The sequence below is a fragment of the Ambystoma mexicanum genome, chromosome 4p (assembly GCF_040938575.1).
Source record: "Ambystoma mexicanum isolate Mex_15411 chromosome 4p, UKY_AmexF1_1, whole genome shotgun sequence".
Classification (NCBI taxonomy): Eukaryota; Metazoa; Chordata; class Amphibia; order Caudata; family Ambystomatidae; genus Ambystoma; species Ambystoma mexicanum.
The window spans coordinates 667,941,023-667,960,809 of record NC_090927.1 but is presented as its reverse complement, the minus strand read 5'-3'; the positions used below and the strand labels follow the sequence as shown (position 1 = coordinate 667,960,809).

The 19,787-nt window shown below is 44.4% G+C and overlaps 1 protein-coding gene across 1 annotated transcript in view; it reads left to right on the top strand.

The window, feature by feature from the left end:
• COL9A1 (collagen type IX alpha 1 chain) overlaps nt 1-19,787 on the top strand; it is a 334,451-nt gene that overhangs the window by 85,174 nt on the left and 229,490 nt on the right. Inside the window, exon 5 of the mRNA XM_069606207.1 lies at nt 8,746-9,142. Coding sequence (XP_069462308.1) covers nt 8,746-9,142 — 397 coding nt within the window. The remainder of the gene's footprint in view (nt 1-8,745; nt 9,143-19,787) is intronic.

The window sequence follows — 19,787 nt, the reverse complement described above, 5'->3', positions numbered from 1 at the left end:
TGAAATACCGGATTGCAGGAGGAAGGAACCTTTCTCAAGGGTCAACATAGTCAACAATTCTGGAATACCAGAGGCTTGGCTCTTCGAGTTTTGAGTCACTACTGGCTCCACCTGAATACAAACACTAGCTAGATGCTATGAGATGGATGCTACCGTCTCTATCCCTATTAGCAGAGCCTGCTCTGAAGAAGGACACATGGTCCGAAATGCATCGGCAAGGGCTTCTGAAGGAAAACAATGAATAATGGAAAATAAAAAAAGAAGAGTTTTTGACCCACAAGAGTGTGTGTCCTCTATATTGATTGTATGATACTAATTGTAACACACATGTCTAGTTGTTATAATGTGCAGTAGTTTTCACTACACCCTTGGCGACCACAGGTCTGGTGACTATTTCACCAGATATTCGCTTTGCTTAGGGTCTCAGTTTTACTGCCTGAAGAAGTTTGGTACCTGAACGTAAACTTACCTGTCCAGAGTAAAACACATTTCTAAGCATTGAAAGACTCAAAATGGACAGATGAGAAAGAGGGGGTTCTCAGACATGAGGGATCTCTACACAGAGGCAGATGTGGCCAGTCAAAACCTCCAATTCAAGCAGTGTGGTGGTAGGTGGTTGGCCAGAGGGGAGGTGGTTCATTGCAGTCAGAGGAGGAATTTGGCTTTAGATTAGGATACCCAGAAGTGGATTTTGCAAAGATGCGTGGCTCTGCTAGTTTAGGGGAAAACAGTAGCTTGCAGTTTCTCAGAGAAAAGATACAACATCATGGACTCCTGCGCCTCTTCACTTTGGGCATAGTTTCGGTGCCACTTGATTGTTGCAGACTGACAGACAGGACCTTGTCAGAGGTGAGAACAAGTAAACACACTCCAGCCTGGCAGTGTTACCCTAAAAGGCCTTTTCACCCTGTGAGCAGCTGACATATATTGGGGTTAAAGATGTGGCGCGCACCGTCTGGGCGAGCCACCTGTAACCTTCCTCTCTCACATGCACTCCAGTCCACCCCACACACACATATTATTTCTGCAGGGAAGGGACAAGGAGCTGGCAAAAGGTCTGGCCTGCTTATATCATACCCAGAGGATCAACGTCACGAGATTGTGGACTGCTCCTCTGCGTCTCCATAGGAGCTTGTCCGCCCCCTTAAAACTGCATGGAGTTTCACCCTTAGGGTCTTGCGCAAGTTGTGACTAACAGGACAATTTTACTCAGGTCCCACCATCTGTCCGCTTTCAATGGGTCCAGCAGGTTACAACACGTAGGCTGTGATCACAGAGTTACTGAGAACGTAGAGACTAGTAGCAAATGGTAGTGAGTGTCCACAGGAGCCACTGGAACACATTTCTCTGTCCCAGGAGTTTGGGATATGCAGTCCAGCAGTAAATATTTCGGGAGTTGGGTGACTCTTCTCTCCACACAGCCCCTAGCAATTGAGCCCATGTTCTCACCGCAGCAGGCCACACAGCTGTCGAAGTTCCAGGCATTAAAGGACATTTAAAGACTGCTTTGCTTACGGGTTGGGGGGTGAGAGGCAAAGTGAATGCTGGAAACACACTCCTCTCCTCTAAGTCCATGCTTTACAAACTCTTTGTTCTTACTTCTTTCGGGTTGGTAGAGATGGTGTTCACAATTCCTTCAATCTTTGGTGGAACACGTTAACAGCACTGCAGCAATGCATTGTAAAAGGATGGTCCCTGGTGGGGCTATCAGCCAAGCCATAACTGCCTTGTGGAGGGTCATGTGTAGCCTCTGGACCAATGCACATGGTTTTCCTCCTTGCAAGCAGGTAGTAACACCCTCTCATTCCTGACATGTGAATACACAAAATGCCAACTGCCTGGGGAGGAAGGCAGAATAACAGATTAAACAAGCATTGGCAAAGCAAATACATTTGGCTTTTACTGCTGTTCTTTGAATTTTGCATTTATAGGCACCAGGGTGCAAAGAGGAGAGTGCAAAGTTTTAAAGGAGGATGCAATAAGCGGTGCAAGTGTGCAAGAGAATGAGAAGGAAGGACAACAGAGCAAGCGAAGATGTGACTGAGAGAGGGTGCCATTGACGATGAGCAAGAGGAAATATGGGCGAGAAAGGTTAAGAGTGAGAGGGTAAGAAATGTGGGTGGGGAGAGAGCATGGAGGTAGGGCGTGGGTGGGGGTAGAAAAAGTGAGGGTGGGGATTCATGGGGTAGAGAGAGTGGGGGTAGGGTGGGTGGTGGGGTAGAGAGTTTGGGGGGGAGGTAGGTGGTGGTAGAGAGAGTGAGGGTTGGGTGGGTTGGGGTAGAGAGTGTGGAGTCTAGGTGGGTGGGAGTAGTGAGAGTCTTTGGGGTAGAGAGAGTGGGGTTATGGTGAGTGTGTTTGTGTAGAGAGAGTGGGGATAGGGTTGGTGGGTGGGTTAGCAAGAGTGGGTTGGGGTACAGAGAGTGTTGGTAGTGTGGTTGGGTGGGAGTAGTTAGAGTGGTGGTAGGTTGGGTGGGTGGGGATAGAGAGGTGGTAGGTTGGGTGGGGATAGAGAGGTTGAAGGTAGGGTGGTTGGGGGTAGAGAGAGTAGAGTTAGGGTGTGTGGGGGTAGAGAGAGTGGACATAGGGTGTGTGGGTGGGGGTCGAGAGAGTGGAGGTAGGATGGGTGGGTGGTGGTAGACAGGGAGGGATTAGGATGAGTGGGTGATGGTCGAGAAATTGGGGATTGGGTGGGTGGGGTAGAGAGGGAGGGATTTGGATGAAAGAGTGGGGGTCAGGTGGGTAGTGGTGGTGCTGCCACTCTCACTCAGAGGCAATGAGCTCTCTCTATACTCCCTATACGCCCCTAGAATTCCCCACATTAAGTGGGGGAAGAGAGAGTGGACATACATGTATGCTCACTTGAGGTTTTGTCCAGCAGAAGATTAACAATCATTCATAAGTCTAGTCTCCGATCATAAATCAGGCCACTCTAGCCACCTGCAACTAGTGGGACCAAGGCACCCTCAATGCCAATCGTGAAAGCCTCATGATCCCTTTAAGAAGGACTTACTAGGGCCACAGCAAGGCACACTCCCCTGCACATAGTTACAGGGACTGCAGTGAACATGCTCAGGTAACGGAGGGAACAGTGGACTGTCTTACTACACGGACTGCACATTTCAGAAATAATACTCAGGAAAACAATTTTAAAAAACCTCGGTGAGTTATCTGGGGGACCCAAGTTCCACACTAAAACTCACTCTTTTCTAATCTGGTTCCTCTCTGCTTGGTATTATTCAATAGGATTAGTCCAAAGACATGAATCATATGGACATGTTTTTGATAATATTGGCATCCCCATTTTGTCAGAATCACACATCTAAGCAGCCGTGGAACAATGCAGCACGAACAATATCCCTCATGAAATAATGCAGCACGAACAATATCCCTCATGAAAATAGGCCTCCTCAAAAATATCTCCCTTTACCAAATCAAAGTCAATTTTGACACGTTGAAGGACATCCCAGTGTGATAGCAACTCCAAAGGGCCAAAAATAAAAAAACATAAACAATTCAAATGTACATAAAAAGGGGACAGTCATTAAAAACGAATAACAATATTTTAAATCCAAAAGTAGGTAACCAATAAAAGTATTGATAAAAGCAATGCACATTATACTGAAGCAAATTTTTCAGGAACTAACAGAGAAGGAATAATTTAAAGATACTGTTCAAAAATACATTATCATATAGAACTCTGAGCAGGCACACACCAGCCTCAATGCAAAAGTACAAAAGATGTATATCCTTCCAGGTTGTTATACTCAATGTATTAGCTTCACGTTCTGATTTATGCTGTTCACAGCTATTAGGCAGTTGTAGTATTGTATTGTATTGTAGTTGTCAATTATAGGAGCTCCTTTCCCCATTTGAATGGCTTAAAGTGTGTGTTTGCATCTGGCCAAAATAAGGATTTAGGAGTGCTGGCTGGGCTCCAGTAAGCAACTCAAGAGATCAGTCATGTGGGTCGGTGCTGAGGGAGGTTTCGACAGATCACTAGTGCAAGAGACTCGATGCGTGCCCCTCTGGACCGAAATTTGTTATAGGTTTTCACTGTAGTCTAATGGCAGAGGTGTTGAGACAAGTCTGCCATAAGCGTGGAGGCTTTACATGTCCAGCTAGACCAAATTTGTCATAGTCGTAGCTGCATGCTAAAGTTTGTGGTTGGAGAGCAGTGCCTGCAGCAGTTGCCCACTGAAGTTGTGCGTTTATACATACCTTAAGCTAATATGGAGCTTATCTTTGATCTTGCTGTGTTATCAGATCATCTGTGTGAAAAAGACAAGCTACCCTCCAATGCTCTTCTAGGCACTATAGCCAGGCCATCCTCACAATTCCTCTAAGCGCAAATAGACTGGCTATCTTAGACTGTCATCTAGGTGTGGTAGACAGGCTGCCTTAGGATCTAGGGGCATAGGAATTTCTAGCACAATAGAAAGGTTACCCATTATAGTCTTACTATATATCTTCTGAGTTCCATAATAGGCTACAATCACGCATCTTCTACAGTATAGAGGATACTATGTGTTACATTGGCTATGTGTAACACATGTCCTACCCCCTAACTCCATCTAAGTGCAACACATTTCCTACCTCAAAATCCATCTAAGTGTAACATGTTTCTTACCCCCAAAATCCAGCTAAATGTGATACATATCCTACCCCACAAAATCCATTTAAGTGCGATACATTTCCTATCCCCCAAAATCCATCTAAGTGCGATACATTAGCTACCCCCAAATCTATCCAAGTGATATGATATGGCATTTATAACGCACCTGTACACAAGTGTTTCTAGGCACCACAAGACAAGGGATGGAGGGCATAGGGAGGACACGACAAGCGATCCTACTAGGCCTTGTGCCATTCGGATCATGCAAGTGCGACAACAGAAGTGAAAGGGGAAGGAGAGGGGGACGTGCAGGGGAGAGGAAAATGGGGAAGTGCGATAAGGGCAGCATGACTCTGAGTAAGTGCAGCAAGGGCAGTGGGCTCTAGGTAAGTGCAGGAGGCAGGGGGCTCTAGGGGTTACTGTTACAGCTCCAATTGCGCAGTAGGCCAGGAGGCAGTGCAAGGAAGACTGGTCATGGAGGATCCTGGTACCCAGTGAGACTCTGAGGGAACCAAGCAAACAATCGGCGCAGCAGACAGATAAGTTAGCAAGGGAGCGATAAAGAGAAGGCAGAGGAGAAAAGTAGGGTCTTGAGCTGCTTCCGGAAAATTCAGGTGGCCCAGTTAAGTCTGAGTGAGGCGGTGAGGCTGTTCCAGAGGGAGGCAGCTGCAGAGGTGAGAGATCTACACCCACTCTCTGCCTGGAGAAGCGTCTGGCCCTCGGAGTGTTGGAGGTAACTGAGCAAAGGGCTGTAGAAGGAAGGTATTTTGGAAGAGAGAGTTGGATGTAGTGCGGGCCCCAGACCCATAAAGACATGTGGACAATGCAGAGGATCCTTGCAGGCACTAGGAGCCAGTGGATTGATTTCAGGGCTGGAGAGATATGGTGCCTGGGTTTGAGGTCAAGGATAAGTCGTGCAGTCCTGTTCTGGATTAGTTGCACAGGGCGAAGAGTAGAGTTAGCCAGATTGAGACAGAGGCTGTTGCAGTAGTCCATCCTGGAGATAACCAAGGCTCTAGAGACAGTCAGCTTCTGGGGTAAAGTGAGGAAAGGTAGAATACCTCTGAGGAGGTGCAGCTGGAAGTGGGCCTTTTTAGCAAGTCTGTGATGTGAGGAGAGAAGGAGAGGGTGGAGTCGAAGATGACGCCATGGTTTTTTTGCCTCACATGAAGGCGAGGGTAGAGGGCCCAAGGATGGCAGCCAGAGTGAGAGAGGGAAAGCGGGACCAGGGGTCCCAATGAGAAGGATCTCTGTCTTACTGGCAATAAGCAAAGGTTTGTTGGAGGCGCACCAATCCTGAATTGCAGATAGACAGTCAGGAATGAGCGAGGGAGGAGAGTAGGCTGAGGGAAAACTGAAAAAGAGCTGAGTGTCATCCACATAACACTGAAAGTTAGAAGAGAAGGTGGAGATTAGGTGGGCCAGAGGGGCCAGATAGACATTGAAGAGCCAGAGTGAGAGGATAGAGCCCAGCGGGACACCACACGTGGAGAGATAGATGGTGGAGAGAAAGGACCAAAGTTGGACTTGGGAATGACGGTCCAGGAGGAAGGAGGTCAGCCAAACCAAGGTCTGATTTGTAATGCCCAGGTTCACGTGGAGTCTGTGCAACACCCCCACAATCCATCTAAGTGTAAAATCTTTCCTACCCCCAAATCCGTCTAAGTGCAATACATTTTCTTCCCCAAACACCGGTCTAAGTTTGACACATTTCCTACCCCTCAAAATCTAGTGTAACATGTTTTTCCTACCTCTCCAAATCCAGCTAAGAGCAATGTGTTTCCTACCTCCAAACATCGATCCAAGTGTGACACAATTCCTACCCCCAAAATCCTTCTACGTGTGACACATTTTCTACCCCCAAGTCCATCTAAGTGCGACACATTTCCTACCCCCAAAATCCATCTAAGTGCGATACATTTCCTACCCCCAAACATCCATCTAAGTGCAAGACATTTCCTACCCCCCAAAATTAATCTAAGAGCAATACAGTTCCTACCTATTTCCTACCCCCCAAGTCCATCTAAGTGCAACACATTCTCCACCCCCAAAAGTCAGTCTAAGTGTGATGGATTTCCTACCACCAAAAGTCGGTCTAAGTATGACACATTCCCTACTCACCAAATACAGCTAAGGGTCACACACAGATAACTCCCAATACATATAGAGTGCTATATAGTGGGTGAAGCAGGTAATGTACACACTGGAACTATAGTAATCACAGTATTATAGAAGTGGCAGGGTTTTAATTGAACACAGTAATGACTGTGTACATCTCCTGTGCCAACCTTACCTTAGTTGTAGCTGTAGGGTGCTTCGTTTGACATCCATGGGCAAACAGGGAGATGAGCTGCCCAGAAAGGAGATAGAATGACGTTTTTGAAAAACATTTTAACTCAACCAGACCTTTATGGAAATTGTTATCAGTGCATGTCTGTGTACTTGACTCGCAGTTTCTTGAGAGATGCATGTTCTTCAGATGTTAAACCTCCTACACATTGCAGGCTTCAAGGTTTGAAGGGTGCCCTGACCAAAGTGGGGGTAGAGGTGAGAAAAAAGAAATTGGTTGGGGCATGGCGCTGGACAAGGCCTCTGCAGCTCCACAGCCTCCAGGTAACTCACAGATCTGTCAAGATTGCCTTGCTTGGCTGGCTTCCCTGAGCTGAGGATTTCCCATAAACAGATATCCTGACATTCATCTGCACACAAATCTGCACTTATTTCAGATGGAAATAGGACTAATCTACTCCTGGAAAACATGGGTATTAAACATACGTTCTTTTGTCTTGAATCAGCAAACCTAAGCTGCCCGTGTGTATGTCTTCAATGGTTCTTATGCTGTTTCATTAAGCACATTTACCTCAACTTCCTTTGTTAGATTTTTGTGGGTTGTACAAGTGTTTTCTTATTTTTTAATCGGGGGTCGTCCAACCAGCTCCTGCCCTCCCCATTCTGCCCCCAACCCCTCCTGCACCACATCCTCCGTAATCATACACATGTATATGACAAATTACGATCTTTAATAGTAATGACAGTTTTTGGCCATTTCCTAGACAGTGTCCTGGGAAACCCCACTTTTCAACATCCAATGAGAATTCATATTTGTATATTATAGGTGATCATAGTGCACACCTGGGACACTTTAAAACCACTCTTCCTGTGTTGTCTATGTAGCAGGCTTTCTTTGTGAGTTACTCATAGCTTGAGCGTACACACATTAGGACTTTTTCTATCATACACCTGGCTTTGCGTTGTCCTTGATTGTGCCCATGCTAGACTTATACAGGCGATAAAGCATGTATTAATATTCAGAGTCGCAAAATGTTATTTTAACCCTGGGGGGTTTGCATTTCAGTTGTTACACAGAAGAATGGCTCGGCCTTCTCCTTTGTCTTTTCAATGTACAGTTTTCAAAGGTGGCACAAACTGAGATGGTCAATCCGCTTGGTTCCATGTCATAATGTACCCACAAAAATTTCGCCATGCAAGAATGGTGCTGTTTTTTTGCGGCAACATTATCACATGGAACCTGTGGGGGACACCCCTGCAACCTCCACATTTTTTTAAAGGGACCGGGGGCCACCCCCGCAACCCCTGCTCCCATTTACCCCATATATTGTCCTCATAAATAATGTCACCTATGCCATTTCCCGGCAACTACATGTATGGCGACATTATTTATGGGGACAATATTACCTGATACCACCCGCTTCCTAGCGGCTGAAATACATATCCCCTCCCTCTGCTCCAAAGTGATTCACAGCCCTATACATGCACCTGGCATTGGCTGTAATCTGGCTCTTTGATCTCCCTAGTTGGGCTCTCTTCTGTTGTCAGCACCCTGGGCCATAACAGAGAATTAATGACTGGGAGGTTGTAATGTGAAGTAGGAAATTTAAATAGAGCTGTGGGTTCTGGAGACATCCGTGAACCTGTATCATTCATACAATAGATTCATTATAATAACAATATGTACTTTTTGTAGTTTTTGTAAAATGTCATGATAGGGATAAAAAGAAATATTGGGAGGTGATTTGTCTAATGTTGTTATGTTGGCCAACATTTCAGATACACAAATACGATATAAATTCGATGTCATTTATGAAACTGTTACAAACATTGTTCCTCTGCAGATTTCTGTACCCTGATGGCTTTCCAGAGGAATACTCCTTCCTGGCTACCTTCCGGATGACTGGAAAGACGGTTCAGAAAAGCTGGAGCATCTGGCAGATTTGGGATTCTTATGGAAATGAGCAAGTGGCAATCAAGATCAACGGCCTGGCCAAGTCCATTGAGTTCTTCTACAAGGGCACGGACGGGCGGCTCCACGCTGCCAGGTTCTTCAATCTGCCCTTCCTCTTCGATTCCCAGTGGCATAAGGTGTTGCTCAGTGTGGAGAACAGCCGGGTCACCCTCTTCATTGACTGCATCAACATTGAATCCTTAAACATAAGTCCCAGAGCCCGAGTGAATGTGGACGGCCACACCCTGCTGGGCAAGCTGAAGAGTAACCCAAAAGTATCAGTTCCGGTAAGTTTCCTGTCCTTTATTTGTGGTCATCGGTCTTTCTTGCACATAGACACATTCATTCAGCATGGAAGTGGTCGTCTATATGTACAGCGTATCCTCTGCTATTGTGATGGCTTCTTGGTGCATTGCTCTTGAAGAAACAGAGGGATGCAAGAGATGCTTAGTTGGAGTGAGAAAAGGAGAGGCAGGTGTGAATATTGAAATGTTGATGGGTGTTGCCCAGAAGTACCCATTTCCTCTGTGCTGGTACTGTATGTCAATATGGTACCATCAATGGTCTTCAAGGAGAATGGGTGGTCTGTACAATATTGGGCTTAAAATAAATAAATACATTTGTGTGGAGGGAAGGTGGACGTGGTGCAGGGTTGTGGAGAGTAAGCTTCACTGTAGTTGGTGTGAGGTCGTGAGTGAAGCTAGCAAGTGTGAGGCTGAGGTGTTTATTGGGAGTGGTGTGGGTAGTGCAATGTGGGGAGAAGAAAACATGACTAGATTAGTGAGGAGACACACCCGACTTACTGTGCCCTTCAGAGAGCTCACATCAGCACCCTTTTACAACAGAACACTTTTCATAGAGTTTTGCATGGTGTATGGGTTGTGGTTGAGACACCCGGATGCGATGTGCAGGCGGGCTGGGGCACATTGAATTGAAATAGCACTAAATGGTAAAATGCACAGTTTATTTACGTACCTTACACATTTGTAAAATGTATAGCACTGGGAGCTAGGAGCTAGGGAGAGGTCAGGTGCTGGAGCTCCTACTGCCTGCTCTTGAGGCCACCTGTATTTCTAAGTCTTTAAATGGATCCTGCTGTGTGTAATACATTATATTTAACAAGGATGTTGATTGAGCTTATGATATTGTGATCAACGCATTAATTAAGGCAGCATTTTAACTAATTCTGCTTGAACTTCATAAACCTCATAAGGTTGCTTCGAATTACCTATTTTATTAGGTTTTGTAGTTTATTTAGTTCCACTGTGTGTACTGTGCTACATGCATGTGCTAAAAGACGCTTGACACTGACAGAACATGGACAGTGGAAATAATTAGAATTAGCACCCGGCACAGGGGAACCAGCCAATAAGGTGGCTAGAAACGCAGGTTGAAACCTTTAATTTCAGCCTGCGTTGAAAGACGCCTTGCGGTTGGTTCCCCTGACAGCCATCTTGCCCCCACCCTCCGTCCCCTTATTTTTTTAAAACCTTTTCCAGCCCACCTCCTTGTCCCCATTTACATGTTTGTTGCGGCGGTGCAGGCTGCCGCATCAGCTTCCCCGCTTCTCAGGCCTCTAGGAAAAATGAAGGTGATGCTTCCCTTTCCAGGGCGGCCATCCTACCACAGTATTTTCAGTCATTGAACGCGACGCGCGAGCCGCCCCGTTCACTGACTGAAAATACTTTCTTTTTTTAGCTCTCCCGGTTACAGCTTTGGTATCCCGCGGTGCTTTTGGCGTTACGGCCACGTTTCAAGGGCTGGAACGGGGGGGGTAACAGGCCAGAGCCCTTGTTAACTTGGAACGGGGACTTAACGCCACATTAGCACAGGTTGAAACTGTTTTTTAAAACTCTTAGCCATTTTTTAAAACATGATAGCAGGTGTGTGTTCCATAACACAACTCCAGATTTAGAGAATTGTCATGTACCTCCACATGACTTTATAAAAACCTGCTCATGTGCAGCGATAAATGTTTAAAATATGAGGGGACTTCCTATTGGCTGCACAATATACTCCCAGTGTGGTCTCAAAACCTTGGCGAAAAAAGTGCCTATTAGATGCCAAAAAGCCAGGCATTTGCAGACAGGTCTGGAAAAAAACACATGGCAATTCCAATGCTTCATAGGTTGGGTATGCCATAGTACAATGGGACATTTCTGCACTACAGCAATTATGTAGGTGTCCATCAGAAACTGTTGCAGCCCTAATAGGCCCTGGATTCAAAGTAGACGTACATGTGTGTCACATCAAAGAAGCATTGCCCAACCTCTCTGTCCCGCGCTATCTGATGAAAATGGCGTTCATTATTCATATGGCTGTGGCAATGACATCCGTGTTACACTTCGTGCTAGGACATACAAATGAGCCAGTCTGAAATATTGTACAAGGTGATAGAATGCATGCCACTCTTTCTGTGGAAGTAAATAGAATACTATACGAATAGGTGGAACATAAAAAATAACCAGACCTGCTACGGTATTTCAATTCCAATTTAGTACCAGACGATGACTGTGTCGGCTCCACATTGCCGCCAGAATATTGCCATGCGTTGTTCAAGCCAGTTTACGTTGCTTCTGAAAAATACCATGCCTGTTTCAATAGTGCTTCCGAGTTTCACATTGGCAGAGATAAGCACATATTCAGGCCAATTTATTGCCGACAGGAAAATCTCCTGCTAGATTCTCAACCCCCTCATAACCAGTGTCTCCTGTCTCTTTTCGCACCATCTCAAAAAACCATCTCAAAAAGTGTTATGCCAATTTCAGCACTGCCATACCAATGCTACACTCCCAGAGTAATCACATTTTCATGGCATGTCATTTCCCCCGGACGATTACTATGCCGTTGTGACTTTATCCCTACAGAATTACTGTTCCTTTTTCAAATTTCCACAGAACATTACAAGTACATTACATTGCAATTCTGCTGAAGTCCCCCTTCCGCTGCAGCTCTTTTTAAGCACATGGTCCTTTGAGCTCATACGGCTCAAAGGACGGGGGTGCTTTTTAAACACGCCATTCAGCCCCAGAATTATTATATCATCCAAATATGGTTTTGTGGAGTAGGTTGGTGGCCGTTGTAATTTAGTTTTTTGCTTCACCAGAGATTCAGATTCAATTTTACCACATTAGTAGCCCAATGTAGCATTTTGGTAGCGATGCAGCGTTCGTTTATTTTTTAAACCCTACTCTCTGCCATTTTATTTGTGGTCCATTCTATTGTTTGGGGAAATCGTGTGGCAGTCCCAAAATGGCTATTGTGCAAACATGGAATCACTCTGAACCCAGCCCTGTACCCTCTAAGTTGGTTTAGACTGGTCCACAGCACTAAGCAATCCAATCCACAAAGTGTGTAGGTGGACTAGAGAGGTTTGCAGTTTTTAGGCCAGCCTGGCTAGATAGTTGCCAACACCTTTTTGCCTACTCGTGTGATTGGAAGGCTGGTTTAGGCCATCCCATGAGTAAATGAGGATATCTAGGGGTGAGCCTGACCTCTCCTTATTTCTGCTGGAATTTTAGAATATTTACTTAACTGCTGCTGGAGGCTATTTGCCATGGAGCTGTGGTGCTGCTTTTAAGGACCAGGTTTGTCCATGCTAGCAGGGTCCTGTGGCCTTTTCCTTAACTCTGGTTATTCATAATTTGCTGGGCTGACTTTTTTCCATAACCTCAGCAGTGCCTACAGACTTCGTACAATTATTTCCAATGGAAAACCTTTACCGACTTTGAGAATACCACTTACATTATGTTTAAGAGCACTTACATAAACGGTGCCATTACCTGGTTACCCTTAGAATCCATGGAGTTTTCTACAAGAGAGTGAACTTTGAGCTTGTACTCCTGATTCTATCTGCATTTGTAAAGTTTTTACATTGTCCTCCTGTCAATAGAAATGTATATAACTGTTAGTTATTTTGTTTCATTGTGTTTCTAGGATTGTAATGATACCTTAGGAGGCTGTCACTATAAGACTGATCTAATCCTAATATTTGGTAGCCCTCTGAGTTTGGCTGTTAAAGTGTGTTATAATGTACTTGTTGCTACTGCAATCCCAACGTTCTGCGTATGGTTATCACAGGTGTAGCTGGTCTCTAGAGCTTTAGGTACGGGAGCAGATGAGTCGCAGCGACCTTGCTGTGATACGGGAAGCAACGCTACTTTTAAGTAAAGGACCTGCTATTTTCTATGTAACATGTGACAATCTCACGTGATGGCACGCGGATGAGATCGATAAAAAAAAAAACTGATGTGCAGGCGTGAGGAAGAGTTTCTGTGACGTAACAATGTCATGGTGGGGGTATCCGGAAGGAATAAAAAAAACAATTTAAAAAAAGGGAAGCTATGTACTGAGGAGCAGGAGAGAGGAAGTAGCTCAGTCTTATCCTGTGAGGCGTTGAGTAGCGGATTCAAATAGAACAGTTTATTTCTTTCGTTCCTGATTCCAGCCGGTAGCCGAAGGATGAAGCAGTGTGCTGAAAGTGAACGAACACTTGAACACAGGACCATGCAACGTGCATTGGCGCGCACAGGAAAGCAAGAGTGGTTGAACGGGATGACAGAATGATGTGTGCAGTGCATCGTTTGTACAATGACTGCTCCAAATTGCTACAGTGAGGGAAACTTGGCAATTTTTGTAAGGTATTGGGGTGCCGCTATTGGAGAGGAAACAAGTGAACATCATAGGAAGTTCATGGCAACAGTGTTATTTCAAGTTAATTGTCACAAGTTTTGGATTGCCAGGAGATAACGTTGGATGTTCAGGAGCAGCTTTGTGTATCCTTTACTGTTTCTCATTTGATTTGTATTATCAATGCGAGTATTGTAACAGGTTCAGTTCAGTGTGCACGAGTGGTGCGAGAGAAGCATATGTATGGATGGAAGTATGCAGGCAGTGATTTTGAGATAGAAATTGTATTAGAGTTAACCCTTTTGAGGATTTCTAGGTTAAAAATTGACTCATATGGACTTTCTAGAAAAGAACTCAGTGTTTTTTTAGTGTGCGAGTAAGAAGGAAGGAGTAAGAGTGGGTTAGAAGTAACGAGTTTGAGGAATTTCAGGTTAATGTTGTCCAAAGGGAAATGGACTTGTATAGCAAAAATAGGCTGCGGGAAGGTGGCATAGACTCGTAGAGATGTTTAGATTTACAAATTGTTGATTATTTGTAACAAGATATACTAATGTCAAAAGTAAGATAGCATGTGGGAAGAATGCTATGCCAGTGTCTCCCATCTGAAGTTTGAGGTTTTGAAGTTTGAAGTGGCAGTACCTCCCAAAAGGGTAAACATTGAAGCCTGAAGCAAGTGTAGGGATTTTGTCCATATTATTGAAGCATTAAGTCTGAAGCTGGTATAGGGACTACGTCCCCTAGCAGTAGAGTTTGAAGTCTGAAGATGTCCCATGGTAGTGAAGCATCCCAAGTTGTGGATAGTGTGAAGGCTGAGGTCTGAAGTATGTGTAGCGAAGTGATGCAGTAATAGTTGTATATGTGGACAATGCTTAATGTTGCTTTACGTTTAAGAAGTGCAGAAGCGTGTTTGAGATTACCAAGTGTTTAAGAAAGGTGGGAAGTGTAGTAAATTGCCATTGTTGAAGTGTGCTAGAAGTTCCAAGCTGCATGAAGGTAGCGCCTTCAAGAGAGGATGTAGTGCACCATGAGTGAAGCAAGCCTGAAGTTGAAGTGGGAATAGAGACCCATTGTGTGTAGGGATGACGTCCCGGAGTAGTTGAGTCTGACGTTGAAGTGGGAATAGAGACCCATTGTGAGTAGGGATGACGTCCTGGAGTAGTTGAGCATGAAGTCTGAAGTTTGAGGGATTACGTCCCCTAGGGGTAGGTCAGAAGTCTGAAGTATGTGTAGGGATTTCTTCCTATATAATTAAAGTATGAAGTCAGAGTTATGGGTAGGGATTACGTCCTCTAGCATTAGAGTTTGAAGTCTGAAGCGAGTGGAGGGACTTCGTCCCATTTCATTGAAGTATGAAGTCTCAAGCCAGTATAGGGATTACGTCCCCTAGCAGTAGATTTTGAAGTTTGAAGTATGTGCAGGGTTTTCTTCCCATATTATTATTTAAGTTGTGAAGATGAAGCTGGTGTAGGGATTACGTCCCATTTTAGGAAAGTATTAAGTCTGAAGTATGTGTAGGGATTACGTCCCGAAGTAGCTTTCCATGAGAGCTAGAGCTATAGCAATACTAGTGAAGCTGTAAGCATTTTGCATGAGAAGAAGTAGGGGTTTAGAGCATTTACAAAGTGTGATCGGCGTAGAGGCAGTACCAGGAAGAATTTGCACTAAAGGTTGAGGCAAAACGTACAGTACGAAAAATGCCTAATATCTGTGTTTAAGTGATGCTTTTCAATAAAAGATACAGTGTATGTGTAGTGAAGGTGGCCCCGACATTGAGTGATCAAGAATGCAGATGCCCATAATCTGTATGCGCTAAGGGTAGTGGCGTTATTGGTGGCAAGTGTTAGTGACAGAACAGAACGTTGTGAAAGCTTACATGCCAGCCGTTACGTTGGTCCGGTGCAAGCAATATGACGCTGAGCAGGTTCAGAGCGAAGTATTACTCTGTGGACAGTCAGAGCAATGCACCCTGCAACGTAGATACAACTTGGGCAGGAAGTAGTGAGCACACCAGTGTATAAGCGAAGAAAAGGGAAGCTACCCCTATTATTGATTTCGAGCAGAGTAAAAAGAGTTCTGTAAAAGCAGTAGGGAGCATATGGGACTGATACTTGCGGGTACAAGGGAAATTGTCAGTCGAAAGAGGAAGCAACCTAATTGTGCATACACTGATGTAAGAAGTAAAAATGCCCAGATGCAAAGATCCCTTTGGCAGAGGGTACAGGCTTCTTGTGTCCACGCTATGGAAATATGAATATATTCTTTTTCAGATGTACTGCTTTCCGTGTAGAAGGGAATGCATTGTTGGTATTAATTAGAGCCGATGTAGAGGAACCCCGAAATATGCAAATGTTATGATGCTACAAGAGATGTATGAGGTTAACATAACATGTAGTATGTGTTTTGAGTATGAATGCACTGAGTGACATTTGAGCATGGAAGCCAGCTATGGATGGTGTATATATATATTGAAGTTCAAAGATGTAATCTATTGAGGATGTTCAGGAAAATATGGACTTTCATGGACGTTTTAAGTTTTAGATGATCTTAAGAATGGTGTTTGCGTCCATGAGAGAGTGAGCTAGAACTAATGATCTTGAAGAATGTCAGGATTACGCTGCCCAGTGGCGACAAGGACTGTTAGGAAGCTGAAAGGAATGAGCAAGATGTAAAATTAGGCTGCCAGAGGGCAGCATGGACTTTTAGGGCTCCATATGGTGGCAGTTTTACAGTTATCAGAATATGTAAATGCAAAATGTCCTATGGATGTGATAAGAAGTTGTTGAAGTTCTAAAAGGGAGATAGCGTCTTCCCAGTGTCCTTGGTGTGCTGAAAGAGTTGAGTTGGGCAGAGGTAGCCACCTAATGAGGTAGTCGGATGGTGAGGCAAGTAGTGGAGGGTAGCGCCTTCCCATAGTTCACTTAGTATGAAGTTGTGAAGGTATATCTTCCAATGTATGAGGGAGATTACGTAGGGATTCCATCCCAGTATAGTGGGAGGTTAGCACCTTACCAGTGCATATGAGTTTGAAGCATGTGCAGTGATTCTGTCCCAGAGTAATATTGTATAGAGGTGAAGTGATGCTTTCCATAGTTCGCTTTGTATGAAGTTATGTAGGTATATCTTCCAGTGTATAGGGGAGATTGCGTAGGGATTCTGTCCCAGTATAGTGGGAGGTTAGCACCTTACCAGTACATATAAGTTTGAAGCATGTGCAGTGATTTCGTCCCAGAGTAGTATCGTATAGAGGTGAAGTGATGCATCTATACTCGTATAGAGGTTGAAGTGAAGCAGGAAGTCTCCTCAGTAGGATATTCGAAGTCTGAAGTAAGTTTAGGGACAACGTCCTAGTTATTTCGTTTGAGTTGCATCTCTCTAAAAGATCCCTGGCATTATGACACATATTGTGTGTTTGACCTCTCTTGTTTGGGCCATCATTGGAAAGGGAGGAGATGTGTTATAATGTACTTGTTGCTAGTGCATGACTGCAGGAATGCTGCTGTGTCATAGCTTGGAACGTTGTGTGAGCCTGCGGAATGTTTGGCTATGAATCAAGCCTCTGGGTTCCAGCCTGGTCAGTTGAGCCTGGGTGATGGGACCCGGTGGTCTCTCATAGTTAACAGCTTATGTAACTTATAATAAAGTACTTACAAATAACCATAAGAAGTCTACAGAAGCTGCTTTATAATATAGTGTTAACCCCTTGTCCTCTGTCTAGGTGCATTATGTAATGTATAGTGTACATTTTTGGTGCTAATGTTGCTATGTACTAGAGGTGAGGGGAATTATTGTGATTGCTTGTGTGTGGCATTTCGGGTCTGGATCATGAATCTGTGGATGCATTTTCACTGTTTAGGATGTTATTCTTTGTTTCGGCCTCTTAGCCTCAGATGTACTGTGCCTAAAACCACACAGTGGGCATACATTTATTTATTTATTTATTTATTTATTTATATAGTGCACCAAACCCAGGGGTATCTAGGAGCTCCTATTTCGTTTAGGAGTGTGTATTCATTGACCATTACTGTTTTTTAACATACACTAACCCAAAGTGCTTATTTAAAGGAATATTCTCTGTGTGATTATGCAATACAGTGTATATTTTTCAATATACCATTGTGGTGTGTTCGCAGGGGGTAACTGTTAGGATCTGGTATTAGGATCTGCCTTCCGCTTGTTAGGTCCCACCCTTCCCTCTTGCTTCCTGGTGTGTCCCTGTCCCTCATGGTGTCTGTCTGTGTGAGGTCATCACTGGAATGTTTGGATGAGGGCTAGAATGTGTGTGTATGCTTGAGATCCTGAGTGTTCCACCTGAGGCAGTTACGATGTAGCCTGGGTGGTGGGAGCCATTGGGATCCATTCCTGAGCTTCCTCTACGTCTCCTGTAATTAATGTACCTGATGCCACCTGATCCTGAAGACTGCGAATAAAGGAGCTTACTCAACCTACCCGCTGCCTCCAGTGTACCTCCAATCTTAACAGTAACTGATGGGAAAAGCTGCACTCCACTGCAACCCTACCTCCTCCCTTGGGGTGAGCCTGACTGCTCTGCCAGTGCTAGCACTTTAAGGAGTTTGATCCTTCTTTTGGTTAGAATTCTTGTCTTACTGTTTGGTTGGTGGTTTTACATCCCTCATGACAGGGCTGTGGAAAACCTCACTAACAGCCATCATTTCAATATTTCACTGTCCTTGGAAAATACCAATAGCAGCTCTATATTGTTCTTCAAAATTATCAACAGTGCTACTACACCAGTCTTGCCCCATGTAATCAAATTGCATGCAAGTTTCCACATCGCCAACTGGAAATTGGCAGGCTCCTTTTGTATTACCTTTAGAAATTATCTATTCCAGTTTTAACAGTGCCATTACCTTACTGCCCCAGATACGCATATTGTCATAATAGCTTCTAACATTCACTCTAGATAATGGTTATACCACTTTAACATTGTGCAATGCCACTATGACATTCCTCAGTGCCAGGCTCACATTTACCCCAGTGTATTCACCCACACTACTTTCACTTCATCATTGCAGCGTTTATGTTTCCCACGGAACACCTCCCCAAAATACTCCCCTCTCTTTGAAATTGTCCCAAGCACTTTTCACCATGCCACTTGCAAAACATGTTCACATTTTCAGAAAGAATTGCTTTGTGCCAGTTTCACATTGCCCCACACCACTACCCAATGCCACTTTCACATTGCCCTGGACAATGCCAAGGCACATTTTCAATGCCCATAAAATATTGCCTTGTCACTTTCCCAATGCCCCAAAGTATTTCCCACGCATATTTCACATGGCCGAGGACATTTTGCCCATACCATTTTCACATTATCCCAGCAGACTACCCCATGCTACTTTTTGATTGCTCCAGGAAGTTGCTTGATGCCATTTTCACAATGTCCCAGAGCATTGCGTCATACCATGTTCCCATAGCCCAGTGCCAATTTCACATTCCCCAATGCTCCTTTCCTATTGCTTTTGAGCATTGCCCAATGCCACTTTCCTTAGGCTCTGGAGCATTTCCCCATAATACTTTCCTATTGATCTGGAGCTTTGCCAAATGCTACTTTCTTATTGCTCTGGAGCATTGCCCAAGGCTACTTTCTTATTACTCTGGTGCATTGCCCAATGCTACTTTCCTATTGTTCTGGAGCATTGCCCCATGATACTTTCCTGTTGCTCTGGAGCATTGCCCCGTGATACTTTCCTGTTGCTCTGGAGCATTGCCCCATGATACTTTCCTATTGCTCTGGAGCATTGCCCCATGATACTTTTCCATTACCACCAGAACATTGCCCATGCTGACCCAGATTATTGTCTAATAGTAGACATTGTTTTTATATTTCTGAGAAGATCGTTAAAAAGGTCGAATTATACCTGCGGCCCTGATGGTATTTAGGTATATGTGGGTACGGAAAAGGGAAGGGCTCTGGCTCTTTTGTTGGTAAGCTTCATTGGTTAACACGGATTTTGGAGACAGCTGCTGGCATGGACTGTTACTAGCAAAATGTAAACCTTCTCCCCTATATAATCATTTTTAACCAGACCTGCCACACTATTAAATTCATTCGCTATTATTCCTGTATGCCCTGTGTGCTCTATACGTGACTCTCCTGGGAGTGAGAGGGGGGAACCTTTGGTGATTTTATTTGTTGTCTAATTTATGTAGGAAGGTTTTTATGGTTTTCTAGAATAAAACGCAAAGAAACACACCATTATGGCACCCAGAACGCGGCATAATCAGACAAGAGACAATTTCTTCCAGCAGGAGCTTATTTGATTTCACATAAAAGGAAATTAA